Here is a 27915-nt window from a genome sequence, read left to right as displayed (position 1 = left end):
GGAAATAAAAGAAAAATTTCGAGTAGGTATTAAAACCCATGGAGAAGAAATAAAAACTTTGAGGTTTGCCGATGACACTAATTCTGCCAGAGACAGCAAAGGACTTGTAAGAGCAGTTGAATGGAATGGACAGTGTCTCGAAAGGAGGATATAAGATGAACATCGACAAGAGTATAACGAGGGTGGAATGCAGTCAAATTAAATCAGGTGATGCTAAAAGAATTAAATTAGGACATGAGATACTTAAAGTAGCAGATGAGTTTTGCTGCTTGGGGAGCAAAATAACTGATGATGGTCAAAGTAGAGAGGATACAAAATGTAGACTGGCTATGGCAAGGAAAGTGTTTCTGAAGAAGAGAAATTTGTTAACATTGAGTATAGATTTAAGTGTCAGGAATTACTTTCTGAAAGTATCTGCATGGAGTGTAGCCATGTATGGAAATGAAACAGTGTAGACAAGAAGAGAATAGAAGTTTTCGAAATGTGGTGCAACAGAAGAATGCCGAAGATTAGACGGCTAGATCACGTAAATAATAAGGAGGTACTGAATAGAATCTGGGAGAAGAGGAATTTGTGGCACAATTTGACTAGAAGAAGAGATCGGTTTGTAGGACACATTCTGAGACATCCAGGGATCACCAAGTTAGTACTGGACGGAAATGTGGAGGGTAAAAATCGTTGGGGGAGACCAGGAGATGAATACACTAAGCAGATTCAGAAGGATTTAGGTTGCAGTAGTTACTTGGAGATGAAGAAGTTGGTACAGGATAGAGTAGCAGGGAGAGCTGCATCCAATCAGTCTCTGGACTGAAGACCACAGCAAGAAGAACAATGAAGCAAGATTTAATGATATCCACAACAACCTCAATTTGTGTTTGATTATAAATGTCATTATTGAGGATTTTCAGTTGCCCCCAAACAGTCAATACTGCTATGCACCTTTTGCAAATGGTTGGTTGGTTGGTTGGTTGGTTGATTGGGGGTTAAGGTCCTAAACAGCTAGTTCATCAGTACCTCAATCCAAGGGTAGTTTCTCTGGAATTTGTGACATCTGTGTAGTACATATTCTAATGATGAAAGGAGGGGTAAGATCAAGGCATTGAAGACAATGCTAATGCCGTAGCTAAAAAGGAATTTATGGATAAGTCAGGGTGTATACGACCCGGGAGATCCGGGAAAAACCCTTTTTCATCCGGGAGAAAACCGGGAGGAACCCGGGATATTTTTAGAAATCTGGGAATTTTTCATTGTTTTAGTTATCAGTTAAATTTTTGTAATTTTGACTGGTAAGAAATGATACTCTAACAAAGGATATTACTTATCCGCTACTGCAGAATAATACTTCAACAATAAAACATAAACGAGAGGAAAAAGGAAAATAACTTAAATTGCAAAGGAAATACGCCACATACAACAATGACACACAGTGCTCATGCAAGCCGTCTGCCAATTGAAAATGTGTCAAAGGCTTTAGGAAGACTATGCAGTGCTTCATAACAACAAATTGCCTCCAATGAGCGTGAAGTCACAACTGTTTACATTCGATTTGTTTTAGCAGTTACGTGCAGGCTCATGCGCATGTGCAGTTGAGTCACGTTTTAGTAGTAGATCCTCCCGCTTCTGGCAACAGGAATGTGGCTGTGGGCTGTGCAAGCAGTCGCAACTAGATGCTACCGGGAAAAGGGGGCGCCAAATTCATATTCTTGAGGAAAAAAACTTGTTTCACAAAGCACCTAGCATCCAGCGCACATTTGCCTATCGATTATTCATATGATTTTGAAACGCTTCCCTGTTGGTTTTTGAACATTTTCGAACACATTTTAAGTTGATTTATGAATGAATCGTAAGTTGACTTTTGAATGCATGCATAGTGTACGTGATGTCTCTGTCAGGAGAATCCTCGTCACATCTAGAAATAAACTTTCTGCAGACAACAGGGGACGGGGCTATACGAGCTGAAGGAGTAAAGCCGAACGGATGGATGCCAATCGCTGTCTGATTATGTGGTTGATTGGGTTTGCGAATGATCAGCGTTGTTACAATTACTAGCGAAATCCATAGATTCGGTCTACCAGAATGGAAATAAACGACTGACAGGAATAACAGGTGAGAAAGATTACGTATTATCTTCTCGGTGTATCCAAGAAAACGAAATTTCTACAGAAAATTTTTGGCCAGATCGCTACACTAATAAGAATCAGTAGTACAGTCCCCGGCTAGCAGCCGCGTTAAGTTCTATTCTGGAAACAACGTGGAAAATGTGTTGTTCGAACACGTAATAACGCCTAACCGGAAAATAATCGCGGGATAAGTAAACCTGTGATTCTGGAAGGGTTAGTGAAGTTAATCGGCGAACAAATTTTGACAGTGGCAGCAATAGCTACAGAATTGGTGATGACAAGATTGTTTGTTAGGACGAGGGGACATCACACAAATTATGGAAGAATAAGACGATTCCAAAATTATATAAAAATTTCGTAATACTACTTTTCGACCTCATGCTTGAGAAGCTGGTGCGTATGAATGAAATGTGAAACTATTTCCTAACATAAAGCTTTTTGCTTGTAGCAGGCCTAATAGGCATTTGATATTGGTACTTATTGGATTATATTCTGTCGTGTTATAAAAATGGCCATTTGTGCCAAAAGTCTCATTTATTTGGTGTGTTACAAAATTGCTGTCATATTATAAAGGCCTATTTTGTTTTATCTAGCAGACAGTGACAAAATAGACGTAATCAGATCAAGAAACCACACCAGTCTTGGGTATTATTTGTATTAACCCATCCGCTATTAATCGCGAGATTTTTTTAAAAGAGGAGCAGGCTCTCAAACCGGCCGACTGGGAGCAGGAGAGGCACCACAGGACATTTCAATTTCCACTCTCCTGAATATAGTTTGGACGTGTGGTAGAAAAATGCTTTATGAAGAGGCATGGCACTGCACTTTGGCATACTTAAGACCAAATAATATGTCTTATATTTCTTCGAATACATATGTTTTATGTTTCAGACTTTTCAGAAAGATGTGCGCTACAAGATGAACATATTTTGAAAATCCAATTTTTTTAGTATTGACCCAGTTCGCAAATGTCGTAGATCCGAGGCTGATCCACAGAGTAATCTGAGCTATAGTGGGTCGTCTCCACGTGACCTGTGTTTACGTTTAGTGATTTTGCTGTTTCCCCTTCGTTTACTCTCACGTCAAATGAAAACAAAATGGACATCTGTGGTCGGGAGCTATAAAGTGAATTAAAACACATTCACATAATTGCGGAAGGCTGAAATATGTCATTAGTTTCAGATTTTATTTGCCCTGCGGAACAATGAAGTTATTTTTGTCTGTTTGCTAAAGAAATTTGACTTTTGTTAACCTTTTCCGCAGAGGCAGTCAATGTATTTGAAATGAAATGTTTAATTCCACAGTACTGGCTAGTTTCAACTGTTCACTGCATTTCAAGTGCATGTTTTCATTTTCTAGCACATACGCCATTATCCCATAATAAAGAACCAAACATGATATAATACAGTACTGGTGCTCCAAGAAAATTTACATCCCGAAAACCACACTGAAAAGCTTAATATCAGGTCGAGGTTTACTTCATTGGGAATCTGGACATATGAATGTGCCCTATAAGTATGCACTTTAAATGTGCACAGTTTAATAGGGTTCATGAAATTCCGATGCTCTTGCAGTATCCTGTGATGTCTTCTTTCTTTTATGACATAATTTATGATCTTTCAATGTTTTACACGTATGTACATACGGGCTTCCTACATCATGATAGCTACCCAAGCCCGGTGTCGCCTGTTATCTGCGCTCTCTGACAACTCCTGAAATGAACCTATTTCCAACAGGTCGCGGGAAAATATTGCGAATGTTGGTTTGAAAAGTGTTACTTTCAAAGTAAATATCCTTTTACGTAAGTTGAGCTATGTGCACGAATGTACCATGAATTTATTAAATCACAGAGCATTTGACTCTCATTTAAAAATCAACTCTTTGATGACGAGCCATTTAGAAGAATTTCGAACCCTGAAGATCAGACATTTATGTCATTATTAAAAATTTTCAGGCACGTTTGTGTGATACATCTTAAAGCGTAACACGCGCAAAAAATATCAACGTATATGCGAAAGCTTAGCTTCTCTTGCAGCTTGAGACCAACATTATATATGAGAGCTTTGCTTTCTTGTAACAACACTATGTATATTAGTTTAAACTATTAACTTTCCCTGTTTGTGTGTTCGTGTTACGTAACAGTGATGTTGCTGTTGGCTGACTGCATCACGTGTCCTATGCTCTGAATATTTGCTGTCATCGGCTGGCGAGATCATGTGACACGAGCTACGAAATTCTTACAAAAGCGCATCGAAATCTCGATTTCAATGATTCGGAAAGTAACATGCGGTGTTTGGTGGAATTCCAATGTATGCTTTCGTAATACGAAAGTACGCAGCATACATGTTGCTGCACATCAAATATATTTCCAAAACGTGTCTTTTTCCCTGGGAAATTGTACGATTGTGTATAAAACCATAACCATCCAAATAATTGATAAGGGAAAATATATTGTCACCCAGGAGAAACTGTATTTTTAACCGGGAAAAATCCGGGAATTTTTTTCCTTGTCCATGTATACACCCTGGTAAGTGTACGGGCTGGTACTTAGGTCGGAGCAGACAAAAGGTCTCCCGAGGCTCATCCAATGGTGAGAAAAGGCCTCTCCTCCCTGATTCTGATGAAGTGCAAAGGCTGTTACAGAGCAAGAATGTCTTCTAATTGGCGTATTCAGAACAGTGAAAGTGAGAAGGCTAAAAATGTGATGGATATCAGTTGGACCACCAATAATAAAAACAAGAAGAAAGAAATACATTAGGAAGCATGTAGACATCGCTGAGACTCTGCATATAACAACAATCATCCCATTCACAGCATCCCAACCATCATTCAGTGTAGTCAAGGTGTTAAAGAACAATCCACTATTCAACAAGGTGCTACCTCTAAAATAGGGTGTGACAGAAAGGGAGACAAACCAAATCTACAAGCAGTAAAAAATAGTATGAGAGGGATGAAAGAGTGTGCCCATCAATGAATTAGGGTTGGGGGTCCCCCAGACCCAGCAAGCAGTGGAAGATGCCCCAACCACCATGACCTGTCCCGGAGGTAGCTTAAAATATTACATCTGAAAATAAAAATCACTTTCACAGAGAAAATGGGGAACCAGTTCAACCACCCATGAAAGGAAAGCCTTACTTACCGTAGTTTGGAGGGCCAGAAGGAGGTGACCTTCCACTAGGATATGAGCTGTTGTCTACAAGGCCCCAAAACTACAATGTTGGGGTGGCTCATTATGTAAAACAAAACTGTGTGTTAGCCTTGGATGACCAATGCAAAGATGACATAGGACGGTAGATTCCTTCCGGAGGAAAAGAAGGAAGAGCATCACACAGCAGCAGTCTACTTGACAGTGCGGAGTTCATTACAGGAGGCAGTAGCAAACCAGATGCCACTGCATCTCTGAGTGAGCAGAGGTGTTATCTGCACTCGCAACTCTGCCTCTGGCATTGGCAAAGAGAATTCGGGGGATGTGAGTAACCACCACATGGTCGGCCAGTTCATTCTCTGAAATACCCATATGACTTGGGGCCCAGAAAAAGACAATCGAGCAGCCAGTATGACTAAGTTCCGTGAGAAGTGACAGCTAGGTGACAGGAGTAACATCAGTCAATGTCCTGAACTCTGTTCATTGAGTCACCACACATTAAAAACACTCAAGGGAGGCCTGTTTTATAAAGTGGAGAGCTCTGTTGACAGTTATCAGGTACACTGTAAAAACCACTACATGTTTCTGGCAACAAATGATGTTCCAAGCTGGCAGTGGATCTTATCTGCAAATGAGGAACAGGGGATGAATAAGAGTGGTATACACTGAAGTACCCTCTATTCACCACATATGCTGTATATTGACTTTCAGAGAATAAATCTACATGTACATGTAACTGTGATTACCTCAGTCATTCTTAATTTGTTTAGTGTGATGTTGCTCAGTCACATCACACTGACAGGTTTACAGTGGAGTGCCTTCCTGAAGGCACAGATCATTACTGAAGATTTTGTGTTCTTGTAATACCCTTGTGGAGGCTTCTTCGCCCTTTTGGTCTCTATGTTTACCTTGTGGGATAGTCACATGACTAGTAAGCACTGTGATACACATCCATTATGTAACCGTGATCTGTTGGCCGGAGGCTTCCTCTGGTGCACCTGAAGTATAAATGTTTCATGGTCTGCATGATAGCTACCAACATGACTGAAAACATCACTTTTCTCATTTGTTGGTATGCACATGCACTTAACTCTATATTTCGTCTTACACATCTCTATAGATCACATTGAAGTTGGGGTATTTGTCACTTACGTAGAGGTATGAACACAAGTCAGTCTGTGTTCCCTTCATCTCTGTGGAATAAACAAAATGAATCTCAGAACAAACTCTTCATCAAGAAAACACCTGAGAGAGAGAGAGAGAGAGAGAGAGAGAGAGAGAGAGAGAGAGAGAGAGAGAGAGAGAGAGAGAGAGGGGTGCTGTGTGCCCATCTAGTGAACAAAGTTGAAGGACATCATTTAGAACTTACCGTATTTACTCGAATCTAAGCCGCACTTTTTTTCCGGTTTTTGTAATCCAAAAAACCGCCTGCTGCTTAGAATCGAGTGCAAAGCAAGCGGAAGTTCTGAAAAATGTTGGTAGGTGCCGCCACAACTAACTTCTGCCGTCGAATATATGTAGCACTACACAAGCATGCTTTGTGGGCACAAAGATAAATACTGGCGCTAAAACCTTTTTTTTCTCCGCTGCATTTTCATACATTGTCCAACGAAGTAAATACAAATTCCGTATTGTTCATCTTCGAATGTAGCAGAATTTCAATGTACTACAAAAATCCAACTGGCAAGACTGTTAGGGATGTTTGTCAATATGGCCAACTCTACGTTCCGAGTTTTTTCCTACCTGTGAGAAGAGATGTTTGCTAATAGGAACCTGATGAAATGTGAATCACATGCAGTATTCTCTTCACCATAAGAATAATACAAAAATAAACATTTTGCCATGCATTCTTTCGTGTTTGCTTCTATCTCATTTAAATCCTGTCTGCCTAATAAACTACGAAACTAGGGTGAAACAACAGCAAACGCGGAAGAATATACGTATCGTGTCATGTTTATATTCGTATTATTCTTATGCCTAATAGTGATATAGTCAGAAATGAAGCATGGCAACTGACTAGATTTTAAATGTAAGATGACTAATTTCTGTGCAGAATTTGATGTACTAAAGAAGCGGCCGCAAAGATTTTCAAATGGAGAAAAATTTGCGCCTAACTCTCGTTCAGGACATGTTCTATCATACACAGTCTATTATTTGGTTCTTATTGATCATTATCAAAGAAAGCAGCAGTGTAAGTAACAACAAACTGCAGTCTCTTGCCATTGTTTCGCTAATGAGACGATTCCTCTTTTTTTTTTTAAGCGGCGGTAGCGCGCACAAAAGCAAGTCGTGCCGCGAGCGGCGACAGGCCGTAAACACGCACTATCAGAATGCGACAAACAATGCATGACACAGTACAGTAATGCATTTTCAGCTTAGAGTGACGTAAACACCTATAACAGAGAAAACGGCACTTATCAGATCAAAGCAAAATAAGCAATCGATTCAAACCAGACGAAGCACATGAAAAAGGAAGGGTACCCTTATAAATACGGACGGAGCGCCTGACGCATAGCAATGGCTACCTGGTAAAGCTTAACTGCTAAGCTTACGACTCGAACCAAACTACTGTAGCTGTATTGTCTTTCATTCGACCTAAATTGTGTCTCATATTACAATGGACCAACTTTGTTTCGATTTGGAGGTGCGGCCTAAAACTTTTCTCTCCCCTTGAATTTCGAGTCTCAAATTTCAGGTGCGCCTTAGATTTGGGAAATATTTTTTTTCCTTTATTTTGAGTCTCATTTTTCAAGTGCGGCTTAGATTCGAGTAAATACGGTACAGTCCCTCCCCTCCAACTTCATCAGCTGTGGGACAGTTTAGGAAAAGAAGGTATCCTACTTTTATTAAGAATGCCATTAGATGGAGCTTCCAAAAACCTCTGCAGACACACAATGAGGACAAAATTGCAGCATTCCACACGAGAAGAGAAAATTATTTGAATTTTTAAAGTACCTTATTTCTGGAATGAGCTGTTTACTCTGTAGTGGAGTGCATGCTGATATGAAACTTCTTAGCAGATCGAAACTGCTTGCCACACTGGGATTCGAACCCAGGAACTTTGCCTTTCACAGGCAAATACTTTAGCAAGTGAGCTAGCCAAGCATGACTCACAATCTACCCTCAAAGCTTTACTTCCACCAGCCCCTCATCTCCTACCTTCCAAACCTCACAAAAGTCTGTGGTTATCATCATTTAAAATTAATGTGCATGACATCAGTGACAATCACCTAGCACAGAAAATACAGGGTAACAATAAATTAAAATTAATTAAGAGGAGCAATAAAATGTGTGATAACTGACAACACTAAAAAGAAAACTGCAAAACTGCCATAAGGTGTTAAAGACTGGGAACGGTGAAATCAGTTTGACAGACAAACTAATTATTTCTTCCAAAATTTTTTTGTATCAAAACTGGGGCTTTTCCATCAGTATATAGCCATTCAAAATAGATGATAAATCCAAAGCCAGACCATTTGTTGATCTCTCATACCACAGGATCAGAGTGACCATTTATTTGCCTCATGTTCTTCCGGAGGACAATTTACCTATGTGCAGGATCTGCATCTCATTTCATTGTTTGACAAACTTCTTTACATGTTTAGTGATTTGCTTCATATTCAGTAACCTTTCTGTGTACTTAGTCATCCTCATTCTTTAATTAGGCATCCTCTACATTCAGAAAACTTCTTTCTTTGACAAACTTTCTTGGTTGTTTGGTGACATTTTTGTGTCTGGCAAGCTTCTCAATCAGTTCGGGGACCTCCCTTTATGACTAAGCAAGCTGAGATGTTTTTACTTCCCCTCTTGTTTTGCCATCTGCCTCCTTAAATTCGTTTTTTTTTCAGTTTCATCTAATTACCATTAACATACATGAGTATAATGCGCATTTTCATAAAAGAGAAAGGTTGGCTCTCAGTATTAAAGAATATAAGACCATATCTAATATTGTGCTTAGTTATAATTGATTTTCTAATTTATTTTCACTATTCATAGTTAATGTTTTTCATTATAGGGTGAAATCAGTAACTGTTTTGTAAGTTAAACTCTATTGTTGACTTATAAACAAATATAAATTCTGTATTAATTATAAACATTTGGAGGAACAACTAATAGTGTTTTTAAAGGATCTATTTGAAAACATGTTAGCAAAGCCAGCCCTTAATTAATTCCGAAGTAATTAACAGTTTTGTCAAAAGTGTTGTTTGCTTAACAATATCTGTTAATTTCATCATTTAAACAAATAATTCGGCCTAACTCTTGCAGTAGAAGAAAGTGTTAAAAAGACACAGTTTTTCAATGTATTCAGTTAATTACATAAGTTAAGTTTTAATTGCAATGTGTAGTTTCAGTTCCCTCGCCTCATGAACCATGGACCTTGCCGTTGGTGGGGAGGCTTGTGTGCCTCAACGATACAAATAGCCGTACCGTAGGTGCAACCACAACGGAGGGGTATCTGTTGAGAGGCCAGACAAACGTGTGGTTCCTGAAGAGGGGCAGCAGCCTTTTCAGTAGTTGCAGGGGCAACAGTCTGGATGATTGACTGATCTGGCCTTGTAACACTAACCAAAACAGCCTTGCTGTTGTGGTACTGCGAACGGCTGAAAGCAAGGGGAAACTAAAGCCGTAATTTTTCCCGAGGGCATGCAGCTTTACTGCATGGTTAAATGATGACGGCATCCTCTTGGGTAAATTATTCCGGAGGTAAAATAGTCCCCCCATTTGGATCTCCGGGCGGGGACAACTCAAGAGGACGTCGTAATCAGGAGAAAGAAAACTGTCATTCTACGGATCAGAGCGTGGAATGTCAGATCCCTTAATAGGGATAGGTTAAAGTTAGATATAGTGGGAATTAGTGAAGTTTGGTGGCAGGAGGAACAAGACTTCTGGTCAGGTGAATACAGGGTTATAAATACACAAATAGGGGTAATGCAGGAGTAGGTTTAATAATGAATAAAAAAAATAGGAGTGCGGGTAAGCTACTACAAACAGCATAGTGAATGTATTATAGTGGCCAAGATAGACACGAAGCCCATGCCTACTACAGTAGTACAAGTTTATATGCCAACTAGCTCTGCAGATGACGAAGAAATTTATGATGAGATAAAAGAAATGATTCAGGTAGTGAAGGGAGACGAAAATTTAACAGTCATGGGTGACTGGAATTTGACAGTAGGAAAAGGGAGAGAAGGAAACATAGTAGGTGAATATGGATTGGGTAAGAAATGAAAGAGGAAGTCGCCTGGCAGAATTTTGCACAGAGGATAACTTAATCATAGCTAACACTTGGTTCAAGAATCATAAAAGAAGGTCGTATACATGGAAGGATCCGGGAGATACTAAAAGGTATCAGATAGATTATATAATGGTAAGACAGAGATTTAGGAACCAGGCTTTAAATTGTAGGACATTTTCAGGGGCAGATGTGGACTCTGACCACAATCTGTCGGTTATGAACTGTAGATTAAAACTGAAGAAATTGCAAAAAGGTAGGAATTTAAGGAGATGGGACCTGGATAAACTGAGTAAACCAGAGGTTGTAAAGAGTTTCAGGGACAGCATAAGGGAACAATTGACAGGAATGGAGGAAAGAAATACAGTAGAAGACGAATGGGTAGCTCTGAGGGATGAAGTAGTGAAGGCAGCAGAGGATCAAGTAGGTAAAATGACGAGGGCTAGTAGAAATCCTTAGGTAACAGAAGAAATATTGAATTTAATTGATGAAAGGAGTAAATATAAAAATGCAGTAAATGAAGCAGGGAAAAAGGAATACAAACGTCTCAAAAATGAGATCAACAGGAAATGCAAAAAAATAAGTCACAGATGCAAAATACTAGCAGAATGGAAAAACTGGTAGAAGCCGACCTCGGGGAAGATCAGTTTGGATTCCGTAGAAATGTTGGAACACGTGAGGCAATACTGACCTTACGGCTTATCTTAGAAGAAAAATTAAGGAAAGGCAAACCTACGTTTCCAGCATTTGTAGACTTAGAGAAAGCTTTTGACAATATTGACTGGAATACTCTCTTTCAAATTCTGAAGGTGGCAGGGGTAAAATGCAGGGAGCGAAAGGCTATTTACAATTTGTACAGAAACCAGATGGCAGTTATAAAAGTCGAGGGACATGAAAGGGAAGCAGTGGTTGGGAAGGGAGTAAGACAGGGTTGTTGCCTCTCCCTGATGTTATTCAATCTGTATATTGAGCAAGCAGTAAATGAAACAAAGGAAAAATTTGGAGTAGGTATTAAAATCTAGGGAGAAGAAATAACAACTTTGAGGTTCACCGATGACATTGTAATTCTGTCAGAGACAGCAAAGGACTTGGAAGAGCAGTTGAACGGAATGGACAGTGTCTTGAAAGGAGGGTATAAGATGAACATCAACAAAAGCAAAATGAGGATAATGAAATGTAGTCGAATTAAGATGGGTGATGCTGAGGGAATTAGATTAGGAAATGAGACACTTAAAGTAGTAAAGGGGCTTTGCTATTTGGGGAGCAAAATAACTGATGATGGTCGAAGTAGAAAGGATATAAAGTGTAGACTGGCAACGGCAAGGAAAGCGTTTCTGAAGAAGAGAAATTTGTTAACATCGAGTATAGATTTAAGTGTCAGGAAGTTGTTTCTGAAAGTATTTGTATGGAGTGTAGCCATGTATGGAAGTGAAACATGGACAATAAATAGTTTGGATGAGAAGAGAATAGAAGCTTTCGAAATGTGGTGCTACAGAAGAACGTTGAAGATTAGGTGGGTAGATCACGTAACTAATGAGGAGGTATTGAATAGGATTGGGGAGAAGAGAAGTTTGTGGCACAACCTGACTAGAAGAAGGGATTGGTTGGTAGGACCATGTCCTGAGGCATCAAGGGAGACCAAGAGATGAATACACTAAGCAGATTCAGAAGGATGTAGGTTGCAGTAGGTACTGGGAGATGAAGGAGCTTGCACAGGATCGATTAGCACGGAGAGCTGCATCAAACCAGTCTCAGGACTGAAGACAACAACAACAACAACAGTTTCAGTGCCTATTATTGTGAGGATGTATTGGGGCCTGATTTTTGGTCTGACACAGTCAGTTCATGGCTGAGTTTCAGACGTGGAACCCATATTGGTTAGAACAACAAAAATGCATCAACTTAACTGTTAAGTATGCCGTGTGTTAAAGCAATGACAGTGTCTGTTCAATTCAATTTATTTGAAAGACTGTGAAATGTGAGTTAGGTTTTTACTGCTCGCAGATGTTCAACAGTAAACTATTGTAGCAGTATGTGGATGTTTTCCTGCAACCTATTAATGAGGCTTATCGAAAGTTAAACAGCAGTTAACTGGCCATATTAAATGTGTATATTGGGGGAGGGGAGGGGGGGGGGGGGGGTTGTGAACAGTGAAAGTAAAGAACTGTGAAACGCAAATGTGCACCTCTTGGCTACATCATTTAAATTAGTCAATGTTGAACTTCCAGTTTTCAGCCACTATAGCAACGCAGTATGTCAACACCGAGGACAATCAACTAGGAAATAAAGCAGGTGTACGTCACATATGGTGCCCTGGGTGAGGACTATTGTAATTGGGCACAATAAACTAGGACTCATGAACTTTGTACAGTGAACTCGAGTGGTTTACAGTACAGTTTTAATAAAGACGACGCAACAGCTAATCAGCACATGGGTTCCGTGGTCACAGTAGGTCAGCATTCAATCAGCGAGTGAGTTCTATGGAAGTACACGGACAGCCAATCAGCACGCAGGTGGACACATCTGACCTGGATAAGCAAGATGCCTCGCCGAGAGAATTACAACTTGCAGCAGACGACAAATTGAGATGATGAATACAGCAGCAGAGCAGCAGGAGGATGGTGAATAAGAGTAAGGTAATTTCACAGCAAAAGCCATTTTAAGTGATACATAATGAGTGGCCTTAATGAACAAAACAGTGTGACTGAGAACCAAGCTGTAAAGGTAAAGTTTTTAAGTGAGCAGAAAGACCAAGTGGGATTGGTTCTGTGGACGGTGTTATAAATCACACATGAATGTAACTTTGAAGGAAGAGAACGAAAGTCCTATTAGATGAAATGATAAAAGTATCATCTACATTGTGTGGTGATGTGAGCAAAATGAATGAAAACAGTACTGAAATGGGTGAAATCCTTAAGGTTAGTGACAGTGGGTCTGATTCTGACAGTAGTTGCAATGATGATACCAACAACGAACCCAGTAGTGATGAGGATGGGGTATTTGAATTTATTATCGATAATAATGGCAATGTGGTAAGTAAAACGGAAGTGTGGCACCCTGTAATAACAGCAAATGTACAAGGTATACATGTTAAGTGTTTACTGGACAGTGGTAGTGATTTGAATGGCATTTCATAGGCATTTTTTGAATCAATTAAGAACACAGAGGGTATAGTGGTGATGCTCATTACTGGAATAAAAAATATTGATGCTACTGGTATGCTATCACAGAGTGTGAAACGAGAGGTACTATTAACTGTGAAATTGGCAGGACAGCTGTTGGAGGGTGATTTCTTGGTTATTCAAAATCTCAGCATTGACGTAATATTTGGGACTAATTTCATGTTTACATAGCAAGTAGGGGGTTCAACATTCTTTGTAGGATTCATTATGTGGTGATAATGCTTACCCCAGCTGTCTGTCTCATTTTTCGTGTTTCCTGAGGCAGTCAAACTCTTACCCTATCCTATCTGTAGTTTATAAGTGAATCACAAATATTCTATCTTCTACTTTCATGTGATTTTGTACAGTAGGATACTTTAGTATAGGGATATGTTAGAAAATGTTTCTCCAGTGTTGTATATATTATATTATGTTATGTTATGTTAGTGATAAGTAAGGGAGTAAGAGGACGGAAGAAAGTAATGTGGTACCATGGTTAAAGAATTTATATCAGACAATGAGGTAAGGTAAACAGAAAATGAAAGGTGTCAGCATGTGTGGAGGAGAAGTTGGAGATTATCTGAAAACTATAATTAATATGTGAAGTAATCAGCTCATGTGTGAAATTAGTAGAATTTGGTGCAGCGGAAAAGGCAATATGCAGTAAAAACCATCTTCGATATTATGTCTTAATATTAATTGTGGTTTAATAGAAGTGTTTCTGTTCAGTGTAGTCAATATATGAAGATAACTATCTACCTTTAGAAGTGTGTCATGGTACAGTCTTTTCTAACATTAAGGAATTCAAACTTTAGACATAGTTGCCTGGAGTAATGTGTGGAAAGAATAGGCAAGATTTGTATGTGTATCACCCTTCAGGCTAGAATATTAAGAAATTTGATGGACTACAGTTAAATAATAGTATTTCTAAGTGAAAATTTTGTCTGGTCAGTAATTAGGGTTAAATTTGCCTTAGCGTAAGGATCTGTTATTGTGGATGTTTTTCAGTAGAATCAATTTTGCACTGGATAAGCAGAGCAGATGTTTATTAATTAATGAAGTAATAATGAAATAATAAAACAATGAATAATGTTTAGGGTGTTAATGGTTAGGGAGCCTGTCTCTGCAGTAGGGATATTTTTTGAGATTGCACTCCACTAGCTAACAAGGTAAGAAATGTAAGTAAAATAATGGAGCTGATAGACATGATTAAGGAAAAAGATAACTGTATACAAACAAATGTGGTGCAACTGTATTGCTGATCTAATTTTGAACTAGGCAAAATTCGGTACTGTGTATGTTGTGCAATTCATGACACTGCAGCTGGGATAGCTTAACAGAAAGAGCAATACTTTAGTGAGGTACAAGTCACATAATGCTGCATTATTGGATGGCTGTAAATTTCTATTTGTGTTCCGAGGAATTATGAGCTTGATGTTGTAATACTGGGATGATGAACAATAATTTTGCTGATTGACAACTGTGGTGCTAGACTGGTGTGAATATTATGACAAGTCAACTATTTGGTAACATTTTGTGAGTATTTAATTTTCTGGTTGAATGAGAGTAGTGCTCAGAGTTGAATAGAGAAGTGGGGCAATGATTTGGTACAACTTCCAGCCCCTCAATTTTGATTTAAGTAGTAATTAAGTTATGTGATGGTGACTAATTTTTAAAAAATAATGTAATGATTAGTAAATCTATGCTACTACACATCTTGATTTATTACTAGAGGTAATGTACATATTTTAGACACTAAGGTGATATTTTGTAAATGGTAAAGAAACAAAAGTCTTTCAAGTTTAACCAGTTTTGGAGAGAGTTATGACTTAGAGTAATGTTTGGTAGTGTAATGTGCACTTGATTTTAAACTTTTACTAGTCCATACTTTTTGTACTATAGTCAATTTCAGTGCTAATTATTGCAATGTTATGAGGACTATGTAAGCTATATATATATTTATGAAGTAATGACTATCATTTTTAATGTGAAACATTTTTTCTTAGAGTTAAGTTAGAAGAAAAAGTAAGTGTACTAAACTACGATATTTTGTCTAATTTTTTCATGTTCTGTGGTGCAGGAGAACCACCTCCAAGGGAACTGATAGCAGTGCATTTCCTTACTAATTGACACTTGGACCTGTTGAAGGCATGGACAACTTGGTGAGAAAATGTGTAAAAGCTCATTGAAAAAGGGTGAAAGTGCTTGTGAAAAATACTAAACATTGAGCAAGTGAAATTTTCTGTCTAAAAAGTGAACTGCAATGTGCAGTGTAATTTAACTTTTTGCAACCCATGTAGGATTTATTCTTTTAAGCAAGAGAGGACTTCTATAAAGTGATATGTATTTTAAAATGTAGTCTCTGTTTACCTAAAAAGGAGATCAATTATGATGAAGATGCCCAATTGTAGATATTTTGTGCAATTGTACAATACACTGTATGTAAATATTTTGTATGGGGATTTTAATATGGCCAGTTCATAAGAGTATAAATTTGAAAAAATAAATGTACTGTAGTTTTGATAAGATTTCTTATGTAATATTCTTTTGTGTGTAGAATTTGAACCCACTTTCTGGAGTCACTTGTAGTCACTGAACTGACCAGTTACCTACTTGCAATATATATCTGGTCAATCAAATGAGGGGGTGATGTGATGAACCAAGGTGGGATATTTTTACTTCCCCTCTTGTTTTGCCATCTGCCTCCTTAAATTCGTTTTTTTTTTTTTTTTTTTCAATCTTAACTATTTATCATTAACATATGTGAGTATAAATCTGCATTTTCATAAAAGAGAAAGGTTGGCCCTCAGTTTTAAAGAATATAACACCAGATCTAATTCTGTGCTTAGTTTTATGTAAATAATGGATTTTCTAATTTATTTTCACTATTCATAGTTAATATCTTTCATTATAGTGTGAAATCAGTAATTGTTTCGTAACTTAAATTTTATTGTTGACTTATAAACAAATATAAATTCTGTACTAATTATGAACATTTGGAGGAACAACTAATAGCATTCTTAAAGGATCTATTTGGCTCTATTCAAAAACATGTTAGCAAAGCCAGCTCTCAATTAATTGCAACGTAATTAACAGTTTTGTCAATAGTATTGTTTGCATAATATCTGCTAATTTCATCATTTAAACAAATAATTTGGTCTAACTCTCACCACCATCATTTTTCAGCCAGTATAGGAATGCAGTATGTCAACACCGAGGACAATCAACGAGGAAATAAAGTAGGTGAACATTACACTTTCTCTGTTTGCCAACCTCACCTCACTGTTCGGGACCTCCCTTCTTTGGTTCACGATCATTTTTCCTATTTGGCTATTGCATTTCTGTATCTGGCACAAAAAAAAGTTCCCCCATTTCATTGCTATCGTATTTGTTTTACATCAATCTATACAGTATATTTAACAACCACTTCATGTCTGTTAAAAATAACACATCCTTTCTGCATAAAGCAGATGGGTCCCTCTAAAGCAGGTAGGTCCCTCTCATCCTGGAGTCTGCATGACCTGTACTTCCTTTTGAACCTTCCCATCATGAAAATTCAAGAATCAGTGACGTCCTTCTAAGTCTCAGTGGTAAAGAAAACAGTGAAAATTCTCTTGAAATGTAATTTAATCTGCCATTATGACAATTTTTATCAATAATTAATCAAGAACACGAGTTTTTCTTCAGTTTGTTCCAAAGACAGCACTAGTTAGCTGCTGAGTCAGTCATCACAGTAACAGATATTCTTGGAGTAGCAATGTAAATGATTATTAAGTTTCTGGTGTGCTCCTGTTTTCATATCAAGAATGATGCAGATCTGAAAATCTTTGTCCTATTAATACACGGCCAGACAAAAATCGCAACACCAAATATTATTAATGTAGAATAATGACATTATGGGAACATATTTAAGTGACTAATGCAAGATCACAGGTTAATGCAATCATGAGATAAGCCATTGCATATGTGAAATGCTGGTACATTAATAACCAGTGTAACTGCCAGAAGGTTGAATGCAAGCATGCAAATGTGCATGCATTGTTTTTAGACTGAGATGCAAAAAGACTGCCCAGCCCAAATAATTTAGACTCTAAGAACAGAGCATTGCACATAACCAAGTTCAGAAGGGTCAGTATTCACAACTCCAGCTGTCTGTGGACTTCAGCTTGGTGTTTACATCATCAAATAGAAGCAATACAATAGTTAGGACACATTATATGTCAAGATTCATCACAATTTGTTAACATCTGTTTCAATGGCTGAGTGGATAGTGTGACAGTTATGAACATCAAGGACGAGCGTTCGAATCTAACTGGGGTCAATTGTCTATTCTTTTAACAAACAGATAAGTGGTCATAGTAAAAATATTGAAAATGAATGTATTTATTTCTAATTACTTTGACTGCCACCTGGTGTGTGTACAGTTTTCAGCTAAGAGTAATGTATCAGCTTACTGGTATATTTTTCTAAGTCCTTAAATGCGGTTTACACAAGCAAGTGGATTTGCCTTCCAGTATCTGTTGTTTGCAGTTTAATACTAGCTCTTCAACTATGGTAGGGTTATTTCATGATTAAGTGTGTCAGCTTCCTGTACTGGTAGCTGTACTGGTACCTGTAGAACATGTCAGATTGAATCACACCACAGCCCTTTTTATTGCATCCCAAATGTTTCATGCTTTATTTGTTTTGTTATTAAATTATATTTTCTTTTTTTACTTTTTTCAGTATTCTCTTCAGTAAATAACTAATTATGGTTTATGAACTTGATGTCTAAAAATAATCATCCTTGGAAGGTAATATTTATCTGACCTCCCATAACTATAAAAGTAATCTTCTTTGGAGGAAGATATTCGTTTGACATCCCATAAAATGTACAAATAATATAGTAGCAAGTAGATTTGTGTTTCGAAATTAATATTGTTGGCCTAATAATTATGCATGCCTTTCACAGAAAAATGAAATAAACTAAAATGAAGAGTAGGCTACGTATAGCTTCAGTATTTTGCCCACATGCCATCAGCAAGAATAGCTTGGAGTCCTTCGGGGCATAGAATTGACAGTCAACACCATAACAATATCCTGCCTCAGATGCACTAACACCATTTTCTGATATTTTCAAAGAGAGCAATTATTCGCTCATGAACACACATCAGCAATTTTGAAGCAGACCTATAACATATGCCAAACAGCTGATATGTTGCTCTTAGCTGAAAACTATACACACACCAGTTGGCAGTCGAAGCATTTAAAAATAAATACATCCATTTTAACATTTTTACTATGACTATTTGTCTGTTTGTTTAAAGATTAGACAACTATAAAATGTAATCTTTTGAAAGAATGTGGAACCTAGAAAACTGCAAAACTCCTTTACATTTGCAAAACATCAGCCTATCTACTCAGCCATTGACACAGATGTCAAACACTCATCGTTGTAGTAATTCTACCAATGTTGAGTTCTTATATTTCTACCGTTTCTAAATGCTCAAATAATGATTTTCAAAAGAAATGATGTGACGAGTTAAATTGCAATGAACCTTGACACATACTGTATTTAGACTATTATATTGCTTCTATCTGATGATGTAACACTAAGCAAAAGCTCCACAGATCCCAAGAGCCATGAAAAGTGGATCTTCTGAACTTGGGCATGCACAGTGCTCTGTTCTTAGAGTCTAAATTATTCGGGCTGAGCAATCTTTTTGCCTCTCATTGTACAGGTGCCAGATGTCACTTTGTGGGGCAGAGTTCCATGCCTGTTGCACTTGGTCGATCAATACAGGGACAGTTAATGCTGGTTGTGGACACTGGAGTTATCACCTTATGATGTCCTCGCGTGTGGTCAATTGCAGACAGAGCTGGTGATCAAGCAGGCCAAGGCAACATGTCAACACTCTATAGAGCACATTGGTTTACAACAGTGGATGTGGATGAGTGTTACCCTATTAGAAAACAGCCTCTCGAATGCTGTTCATGAATGGCAGGCGAAACAGGTCGAATCACCAGACTGACATATAGATTTGCAGCCAAGGTGCATGGGATAACCATGAGAGCACTCCTCATCATACAAAATTGCATCCCAGACCATAACTCCAGATGTAGGTCCAGTGTGTCTAGCACACAGACAGGCTGGTTGCAGGTCCTCAACTGGCCTCCCCCTAACTGCCATCGCTGGCACCAAGGCAGAAACAACTTTCATTCTGAGGTCATCAGTCCCCTAGAACTTATAACTACTTAAACCTAACTAACCTAAGGACATCACACACACCCATGCCAAGGCAGGATTCAGACCTGCACCATAGCGGTCGCACAGTTCCAGACTGAAGCACCTAGAACTGCTAGGCCACTGCAGCTGGCATTGAAGTTGCAAATGGCAGTCGTTTGGCATCATTGCAATGCACCCTACAGAGTCTGGCTTGGAGCTCTCCTTGAAGTAACTGATTTGTAACAGATTGTTGTGTCACTGTGGTGGCAACTGCTGCTCAAATTGCTGCTGCAGATGCAGTACAATGCACCAGAGCTGTGAGTCAAACACGATGGTCTTTCCTCTCAGTAATGCCACATGGCCATCCAGAGCCCAGTCATCTTGTGACCATACATTCTCATGACCATCACTGCCACCAATCATGTACAGTTGCTACATTTCTGCCAAGTCTTTCTGCAGTATCACCGAAGGAACATCCAGCTTTTTGTAGCCTATTCACACGACTTCATTCAAACTCAGTGAGGTGCTGATAATGGCATCTTTGTCACCTTAAAGGCATTCTTGACTAATTTCAATTCACTGTGTCCAGTCTCAAAGGTAACTAATGTTCACGACTATTACAGTGTACTAACACCACTCATATGCGACCTGTGTGAAATTTAACCAGACATCATCTTTCAGATGTAGAAACACACCTACCAACTTTTGCTTGTGCCACAGAACTCTTTCTTCGTGTTGCAATTTTTTTCCGTCAGTGTATTATATGCCATTCATACATTTTTCACCTGTGACATTCTTCATCTGTAGGTATGAAGGACACTATGAAAAATATTGACAGTGTAAGATACATTATAAAGGTGGTTCCATTATCCCTCAGTTAGAATACAATTACACTGTGAAAGAGTATCAGCCTGCTTCTCAGACTTAATCAGAGCATTTGCAAAAGTAAATGAAGTGCCAATCAGAGGCTGTGCACATAAATAGGACTTTAACACTGAATAAGACATATGCAAACATCATAACTAAAAAAATTAATAAAGAAATACAAAATGTAACAGCAAGCGCTGAAACAATTCAATACTGTGGAGAAGATAGTTAATTTTACCTTTAGCCTCTCTACTCTCCCTTTGAAAAAAAGAAATAATGCAGATTCTCCGTAGTCATCCTGTGACTCCATGATTAAACACTGAGCAGCTTCTACACCAGCTTGTACATTTGAGCCATCAAGTGCGAAAAATGGACGGACTATTGTGTGATACCAGAGAAGAGCAAGTCTGTAACATAGCAGGTAAAGTAGTGTATGTAGTCACGCATGTTTATGGAGCATCTGTAGTCATGCATGTTTATGGAGCATCATACTACAGGGTTATTACAAATGATTGAAGCGATTTCACAGCTCTACAATAACTTTATTATTTGAGATATTTTCACAATGCTTTGCACACACATACAAAAACTCAAAAAGTTTTTTTAGCCATTCACAAATGTTCGATATGTGCCCCTTTAGTGATTCGGCAGACATCAAGCTGATAATCAACTTCCTCCCAAACTCGGCGCAGCATGTCCCCATCAATGAGTTCGAAAGCATCGTTGATGCGAGCTCGCAGTTCTGGCACGTTTCTTGGTAGAGGAGGTTTAAACACTGAATTTTTCACATAACCCAACAGAAAGAAATCGCATGGGGTTAAGTCGGGAGAGCGTGGAGGCCATGACATGAATTGCTGATCATGATCTCCACCACGACCGATCCATCGGTTTTCCAATCTCCTGTTTAAGAAATGCCGAACATCATGATGGAAGTGCGGTGGAGCACCATCCTGTTGAAAGATGAAGTCGGCACTGTCGGTCTCCAGTTGTGGCATGAGCCAATTTTCCGCGCGCTACCCGTGAAACTTGCCCGCACGCGTTCAACCGTTTCTTCGCTTACTGCAGGCCGACCCATTGATTTCCCCTTACAGAGGCATCCAGAAGCTTTAAACTGCGCATACCATCGCCGAATGGAGTTAGCAGTTGGTGGATCTTTGTTGAACTTCGTCCTGAAGTGTCGTTGCACTGTTATGACTGACTGATGTGAGTGCATTTCAAGCACAACATACGCTTTCTCGGCTCCTGTCGCCATTTTGTCTCACTGCGCTCTCGAGCGCTCTGACGGCAGAAACCTGAAGTGCGGCTTCAGCCAAACAAAACTTTATGAGTTTTTCTACGTATCTGTACTGTATCGTGACCATATGTCAATGAATGGAGCTACAGTGAATTTATGAAATCGCTTCAATCATTTGTAATAGCCCTGTACATAGGAAACAGACATTTTAATAGAAAGGAAAAATTTATGTATGATTCAGAAAATGATAACACTGATTCTGCGAGTAGCATATATCAGCACATTCATGAGCGTATTTGTTCACAGCACTCTCTCAGTGAATAACTCTAGATTGTTGACCTGTCTCCAGTATTATTAATTAATATCTCTCCCATAAAGTATGGAGACTGGAATAACCCATCACATTACAAGTAGTTTTGTGGTTAGAAGTGTGAAGAAGAATAGACAGATAAAAAATAATACAGCATGGATACGAACTAACAGATATGACAGTGGCTCCACCAGCTATGCTGTTCAGTCCAGACAGACATCTACTTCACATCTGTCACAAAATTCCCTTGCAATTCTGGGTTAGAGAAGTTGTTAGAAGTTACAAATAAAGACACAGCTGAATGCAGATCATTACATATTTAATAACCCAACTTCGCAATAAAGTAATATCAAGTACAAATTTTACAGTGCTTAGACTTACGATGCAAGTGGAGCCCTCATGTCATGGCCTTGTCTAGCAAACATAAGTGCAGAGATGCCCACTTGACGATCACCTTCAAATCCCAAAAAATGTATCAGCTTCAACAATGAAGGAGGGAGCAATGAAATACATAACTGAAATATTCCATAGCCAAAGCTTACTGCAGACATCAAACGAGATACTACATCTGGAGGAACAATATTTCTGGAACAAAAACATTTATGTTAAAATATGTTACAATCCTGCTACACAGCTTGTCATGGCATAAACAATACACGGATTTTATTCCATTTCTGCATTTAATTATGTCTTCTCATACCACCTCAAATTTAGTAATACAACAAATTGCTTACAGTAAAATCAGTCTCATTTACAATACTAATTAAAAAATACATTTTTTTCTAAATTTATCATAAATGTAACAACTTACGTAGGTTTACAATTAGCATGTGATGCAACTGAAGAAAGAGCAAGAAATGAATTTCTAAAGCCATTGCGACCATTTGGTGAACAGGAGGAGCTGCTGTATGATGGCACGGACCATTCTGACCCGGGACTTTGCAAGTTTGGATTGCTGCATCCACGTGTAATAACTTTCCACGAAGGAAACTGCGAACCTATAATAATATTGAACACAAAGCTAAGCGAAATGTTTGTGTGTGTTTCCATACTAAAGCAGGTAAACGAATAAAAGTTTTTATGTTAATAACTATTTCACCTTTATATCTAAAAAAACATGCAATCTGTTCTTTGCTTTAACCTTAAACTTGTTACACCTACAATAGTTGTGGATTGGTACACACTTATATCTACCAAGCACAAAACAATTCTACACATTAACAGAACAAAAAGTTTGTAAAAAATTTCTTACCTGGTACATCATCATTACCAAATGTTCTTCGATACAGTTGCAAAATTTGACTGTATGTATGCTGATATACCTTCCAGGCTTTGCGCAATACCCAGCCTCCTTTCACATAACCTGTAATATCTTGCTGTAAGAATGTCAGTAAAGCCACACACACTTGAGAGTCTGCGAGAATAATTTGTTCTTCCAGCTTGTCAGCTGTATTTTCCTGCAATGCAAAAATTTAACATTATTATTATTAATAATAACAATAATAATAATAATTGATTTCAATACAAAAAGTAACTATTCATCATTGCAAATGAACTGCCTGAGATTCGAAACTCATGCCACCATTTCAACAATTATTTTAAATGTAACTGAAGATTAAAATTATAAGGCGAGAGCAGTAGTACACCATGATTTTATGGTTGATTTTTCCCTTCCATACTGCTGGAAATAAAACAATGTCTATCACAGGCCTACTTTCAATTTACTTTTAGGACACATCATCAAGTGCAGTTGAAACTAATCAATTTGAGATATTTTTAATATATCCCATCAGAAAGCAATACAGAAAATATGGTGATAATCGATCTTACACCAAGACAGCTATTAGCAGATACCTCTAGAGTTTCACCAGAAGCACCTTAAGCAAAAATGCTGGTCATAATTAAAAAAGGGGGGGGGGCCAGCATCAAGCTATTTCTCTCTCCTCCCCAAGGAAGGAACTGTCAGTTCCAAAAGCTAGGTTGTGTGTCACTTTTACTTTTTTATGTCAGTGGGTGACAGTATTCGTTAGGCCCTTCACCTCATTGTTATTCCGAATTGCACAGCTTTACTGTCTGTTAATACAGCATAACAGACAAGGCAACAGAGTCCTACCAACATATTTACTATAGGTGTGGTATCAAAAAACTATCTGAAAATTGTGAAACTGTTTTAGATCATGTGGGGCACTGGTTTCTACCTTATCTATGCTATGTTCAATAAACTAATGAGAAAACTCTATTTAGTATGCACCTTACTAATACAAATGAATTACAACTTTTCATAATGTTACAAAACAGTTTTTTTAATAAAACAAAGTATTCCAAATTGTTATAATTTAGCAGGATAATATGCACTTTTGGCTTCAAAATGGTTTGTGTACAGATGAAATCCACAGTCTTTATGAAACAGCATTACAGGAAGGACTACCATGAAAGTATGCAAATGCAGTGTTAGGGGTAGACACATAAGAAAGTCATAACAAATCATTCAGTGCCACATTAAGTCAATACAAATAACAGAAACATAGAAAGCAGGTGCTAACAAGTGTGTAATTCACAAACTTTTTCGCCTTTAGATCAACAGAGTACAGAAAAAAGGTAGCAACAAAACTTACGGAAGAGAAATTGTCTTAGAATTTCTTAACTGTTTGTTGATCTGCCCGCTAGTGGCCCTTTCTCAGAATGGGCGAAAGTCTTGTCTCCAGCTTGATTAGAACCGAAAACTACCACACTATTCACTTGAAGGGTGAACACATGTAGCAATGCAAGGGATACCCAATTTTTTTTTATAAAAGTCAGTAAATCACTCAACGGACAGTATTTTTCAGTACAGGTATTTCGTTTATTCCAAACAAGTGTCAATTCGTGACATCGTCATCCAGACACAAGTTGACTGTAATCCGAATCCGTTCTAGCAGACTAATAGTTTATCTCGAGATAAATTTTATTGATTATGAAATAAAAGTTCTTGGAGTTTATTCAGAATTGGAAATGTTTAATTAGTAATTGCATGCCATAATTTATCTATTTAAGATAAAAGTGTTTTGATTTTTGTATTCATAAAAAAAGTGTGAATTTATGTGTGGCTTTTACTCTGAGGCGATTTATCACTTAGAGTGAAAAAGTGCATGTGTGCAGTTCGTTGACCTATGTGAATTTTATTTTTTTTTTTAATTTTGACTTGGATGGACACAAATCCAGTTCCAGTTACATTGGTTGGTTCGTTTAAAGGTGGGAGAAGGGACCAGACTATGAGGTCATGGATCCCTTGTTCCTAATGAAACAATGCCACAAGTTTGAGAATAAAACAGACAAAACATATAACATAAAATGGAAAGAAAGGAAAAGCCACAAGAATGAAGGGAAGGCAATGAACACTAAAGGGAACAAAAGCGGACAAGAAAACAACAGAGAGACACTAGAAACAGAAGAGAGTAAAACATAAAAGCAGATCACAGTGGCTGGCCACCCACGAGAACAAAAAGGGAAAGCCAGCCACTCCGCAATACATTAAAACCTCCATCCTCAAAGCACTAGGGTAGAGGACACAGAGGGACAAAGGACATGCACTAAAACCTACGTAGAAGTATAAAACCCACTCTCACAGATAAAACGTAAAACCAAACCTGCTGTGGAGGAATTGTTGCCCAACACCAAAGGCAGGGTGCTGGGAAAGTTAAAAGTCTGCCGCAGAGCGGCTAAAAGTGGGCAGTCCAGCAAGAGGTGGACGACTGTCATTTGGGAGCCACAGTGACACCAAGGTGGGTCCTCGCGATGGAGTAGGTAACCATGCGTTAGCCACATATGGCCAATGTGGAGCCGGCAGAGGACAACTGATTCCCTGTGTGAGGCCTGCATGGAGACTTCCACACATTCATAGTCTCCTTAATGATACACAGTTTGTTGTGCATGCTGTTATGCCATTCTGTCTCTCAAAGCCGGAAAACCCTGCGGCATAAGACAGAACGCAGGTCAGCTTTGGAGATGCCTATCTCCGGAAAAGTGGTTTCCGCGTCGCCTGTTTGGTCAGCCTGTCGGCAAGTTCATTACCAGGGACTCCAATGTGTCCTGGGGTCCACACAAACACCACGGAATGGTGGGACTGTTCCAGGGCATATATGGACTTCTGAATGGACACTACCAGAGGGTGGCGAGGGTAGCACTGGTCGATAGCTCATAGGCTGCTCAATGAGTCAGTACACAGGAGAAATGACACGCCAGGGCATGAGCAGATGTACTCAAGAGCACGAGATATGGCCGCCAGCTCTGCAGTGAAAACACTGCAATCAACTGGCAAAAAGTACTGCTCAATATGTCCTCCGTGTACATATGCTAAGCTTACATGACCATCAGCCACTGAGCTGTTGGTGTAAACCACTTCAGAGCCCCGGAACACGTCAAGAATCGAGAGGAAGTAACAGCGGAGAGCGGCGGGGTTAACGGAGTCCTTAGGGCCATGCAAAAGGTCCAGACGAAGCTGCAGCCAAGGCGTACACCATGGAGGCATAAGTGAACGGACCACAAATAGAGGTAGTAAAGGGAAGGACTCCAGTTCGGAGAGAAGGGACTGCATGCAAACCGCAATCATGCGAACCGCAATCGTTAGCCCCGATCTGGGCCACCGATGCAGGAGATGGACTGCCACAGGTGAGAAAAGGAGACAGTAATTCGGATGCTCAGGGGAACTATGAATGTGTGCTGCATAAGTGGCAAGCAGTTGCACACATCTGATCTGCAGCAGAGGGACACCAGCCTCCACCAGTACGCTGGTCACCAGACTCGTCCTAGAAGCTCCTGTCACTAATCGAACCCCACAGTGGTGCACAGGGTCGAGTAAATGCAATTCTGAAGGCACTGTCGAACCATAAACCACACTCCCATAGTCAGTTCGGAATTGGACAAGGACTCTGTAGAGCTGCAGCAGCTTACAGTGATCTGCACCCCATTTGGTGTTGCTCAGGCAACGGAGGGCATTGAGGTGCTGCCAGCACTTTTGCTTAAGCTAACTAAGATCAGGGAGCCAAGTCATTCGAGCATCGAATACCAGTCCTACGAACTGATATGTCTCGACTACAGTGAGTGGATCGTCATTAAGGTAAAGTGCGGGTTACGGATGAACGTTACGACGCCGACAGAAGTGCACGACACACGATTTTGCGGCTGAAAACTGGAAGCTGTGGGCCAGAGCCCATGACTGCACCTTGTGGATGGCCCCCTGGAGGTGCCACTCAGCAACAACAGTGCTGGAACGGCAGTACAAAATGCACAAGTCGTCTGCATACAGAGAAGGTGAGACAGAGGACCCGACAGCTGCTGCTAGACCGTTAATGGCCACTAAAAAGAGAGAGAGATTCAATACAGAGCCCTGCGGGACTCCATTCTCCTGGATATGAATGGAACTAAGGGAGTCACCAACTTGGACATGGAAAGTATGGAGCAACAGGAAGTTTTGGATAAAAATCAGGTGTGGTCCCCGGGGACACCACTCATACAATGTGGCAAGGATATGAGGTCGTTAAGTCATGTCGCATGCTTTACGTAAGTCAAAAAAGACGGCAACCTGGTGTTGCTCTGGAAAAGGCTGTTTGGATGGCAGACTCGATGGACACAAGATTATCAGTGGTAGAGCAACCCTGGTGG

At 39.1% G+C, this 27915-nt stretch overlaps 1 protein-coding gene across 1 annotated transcript in view; it reads right to left on the bottom strand.

Annotated features, from left to right (window-relative positions):
* LOC126162820 (tetratricopeptide repeat protein 39C-like) overlaps positions 1 to 27915 on the bottom strand; it is an 87679-nt gene that overhangs the window by 35126 nt on the left and 24638 nt on the right. The window contains exons 3-6 of the mRNA XM_049919567.1: positions 23528 to 23732; positions 23087 to 23273; positions 22657 to 22860; positions 20970 to 21138 (exon numbers count right to left, since the gene is read on the bottom strand). Of these exons, the coding sequence (XP_049775524.1) occupies positions 20970 to 21138; positions 22657 to 22860; positions 23087 to 23273; positions 23528 to 23732 (765 nt within the window). The remainder of the gene's footprint in view (positions 1 to 20969; positions 21139 to 22656; positions 22861 to 23086; positions 23274 to 23527; positions 23733 to 27915) is intronic.

The sequence above is a fragment of the Schistocerca cancellata genome, chromosome 2, assembly GCF_023864275.1.
Source record: "Schistocerca cancellata isolate TAMUIC-IGC-003103 chromosome 2, iqSchCanc2.1, whole genome shotgun sequence".
Classification (NCBI taxonomy): domain Eukaryota; kingdom Metazoa; phylum Arthropoda; class Insecta; order Orthoptera; family Acrididae; genus Schistocerca; species Schistocerca cancellata.
Note: the sequence above shows the minus strand (reverse complement) of the source record. Positions and strands in the feature narration are given on the sequence as shown.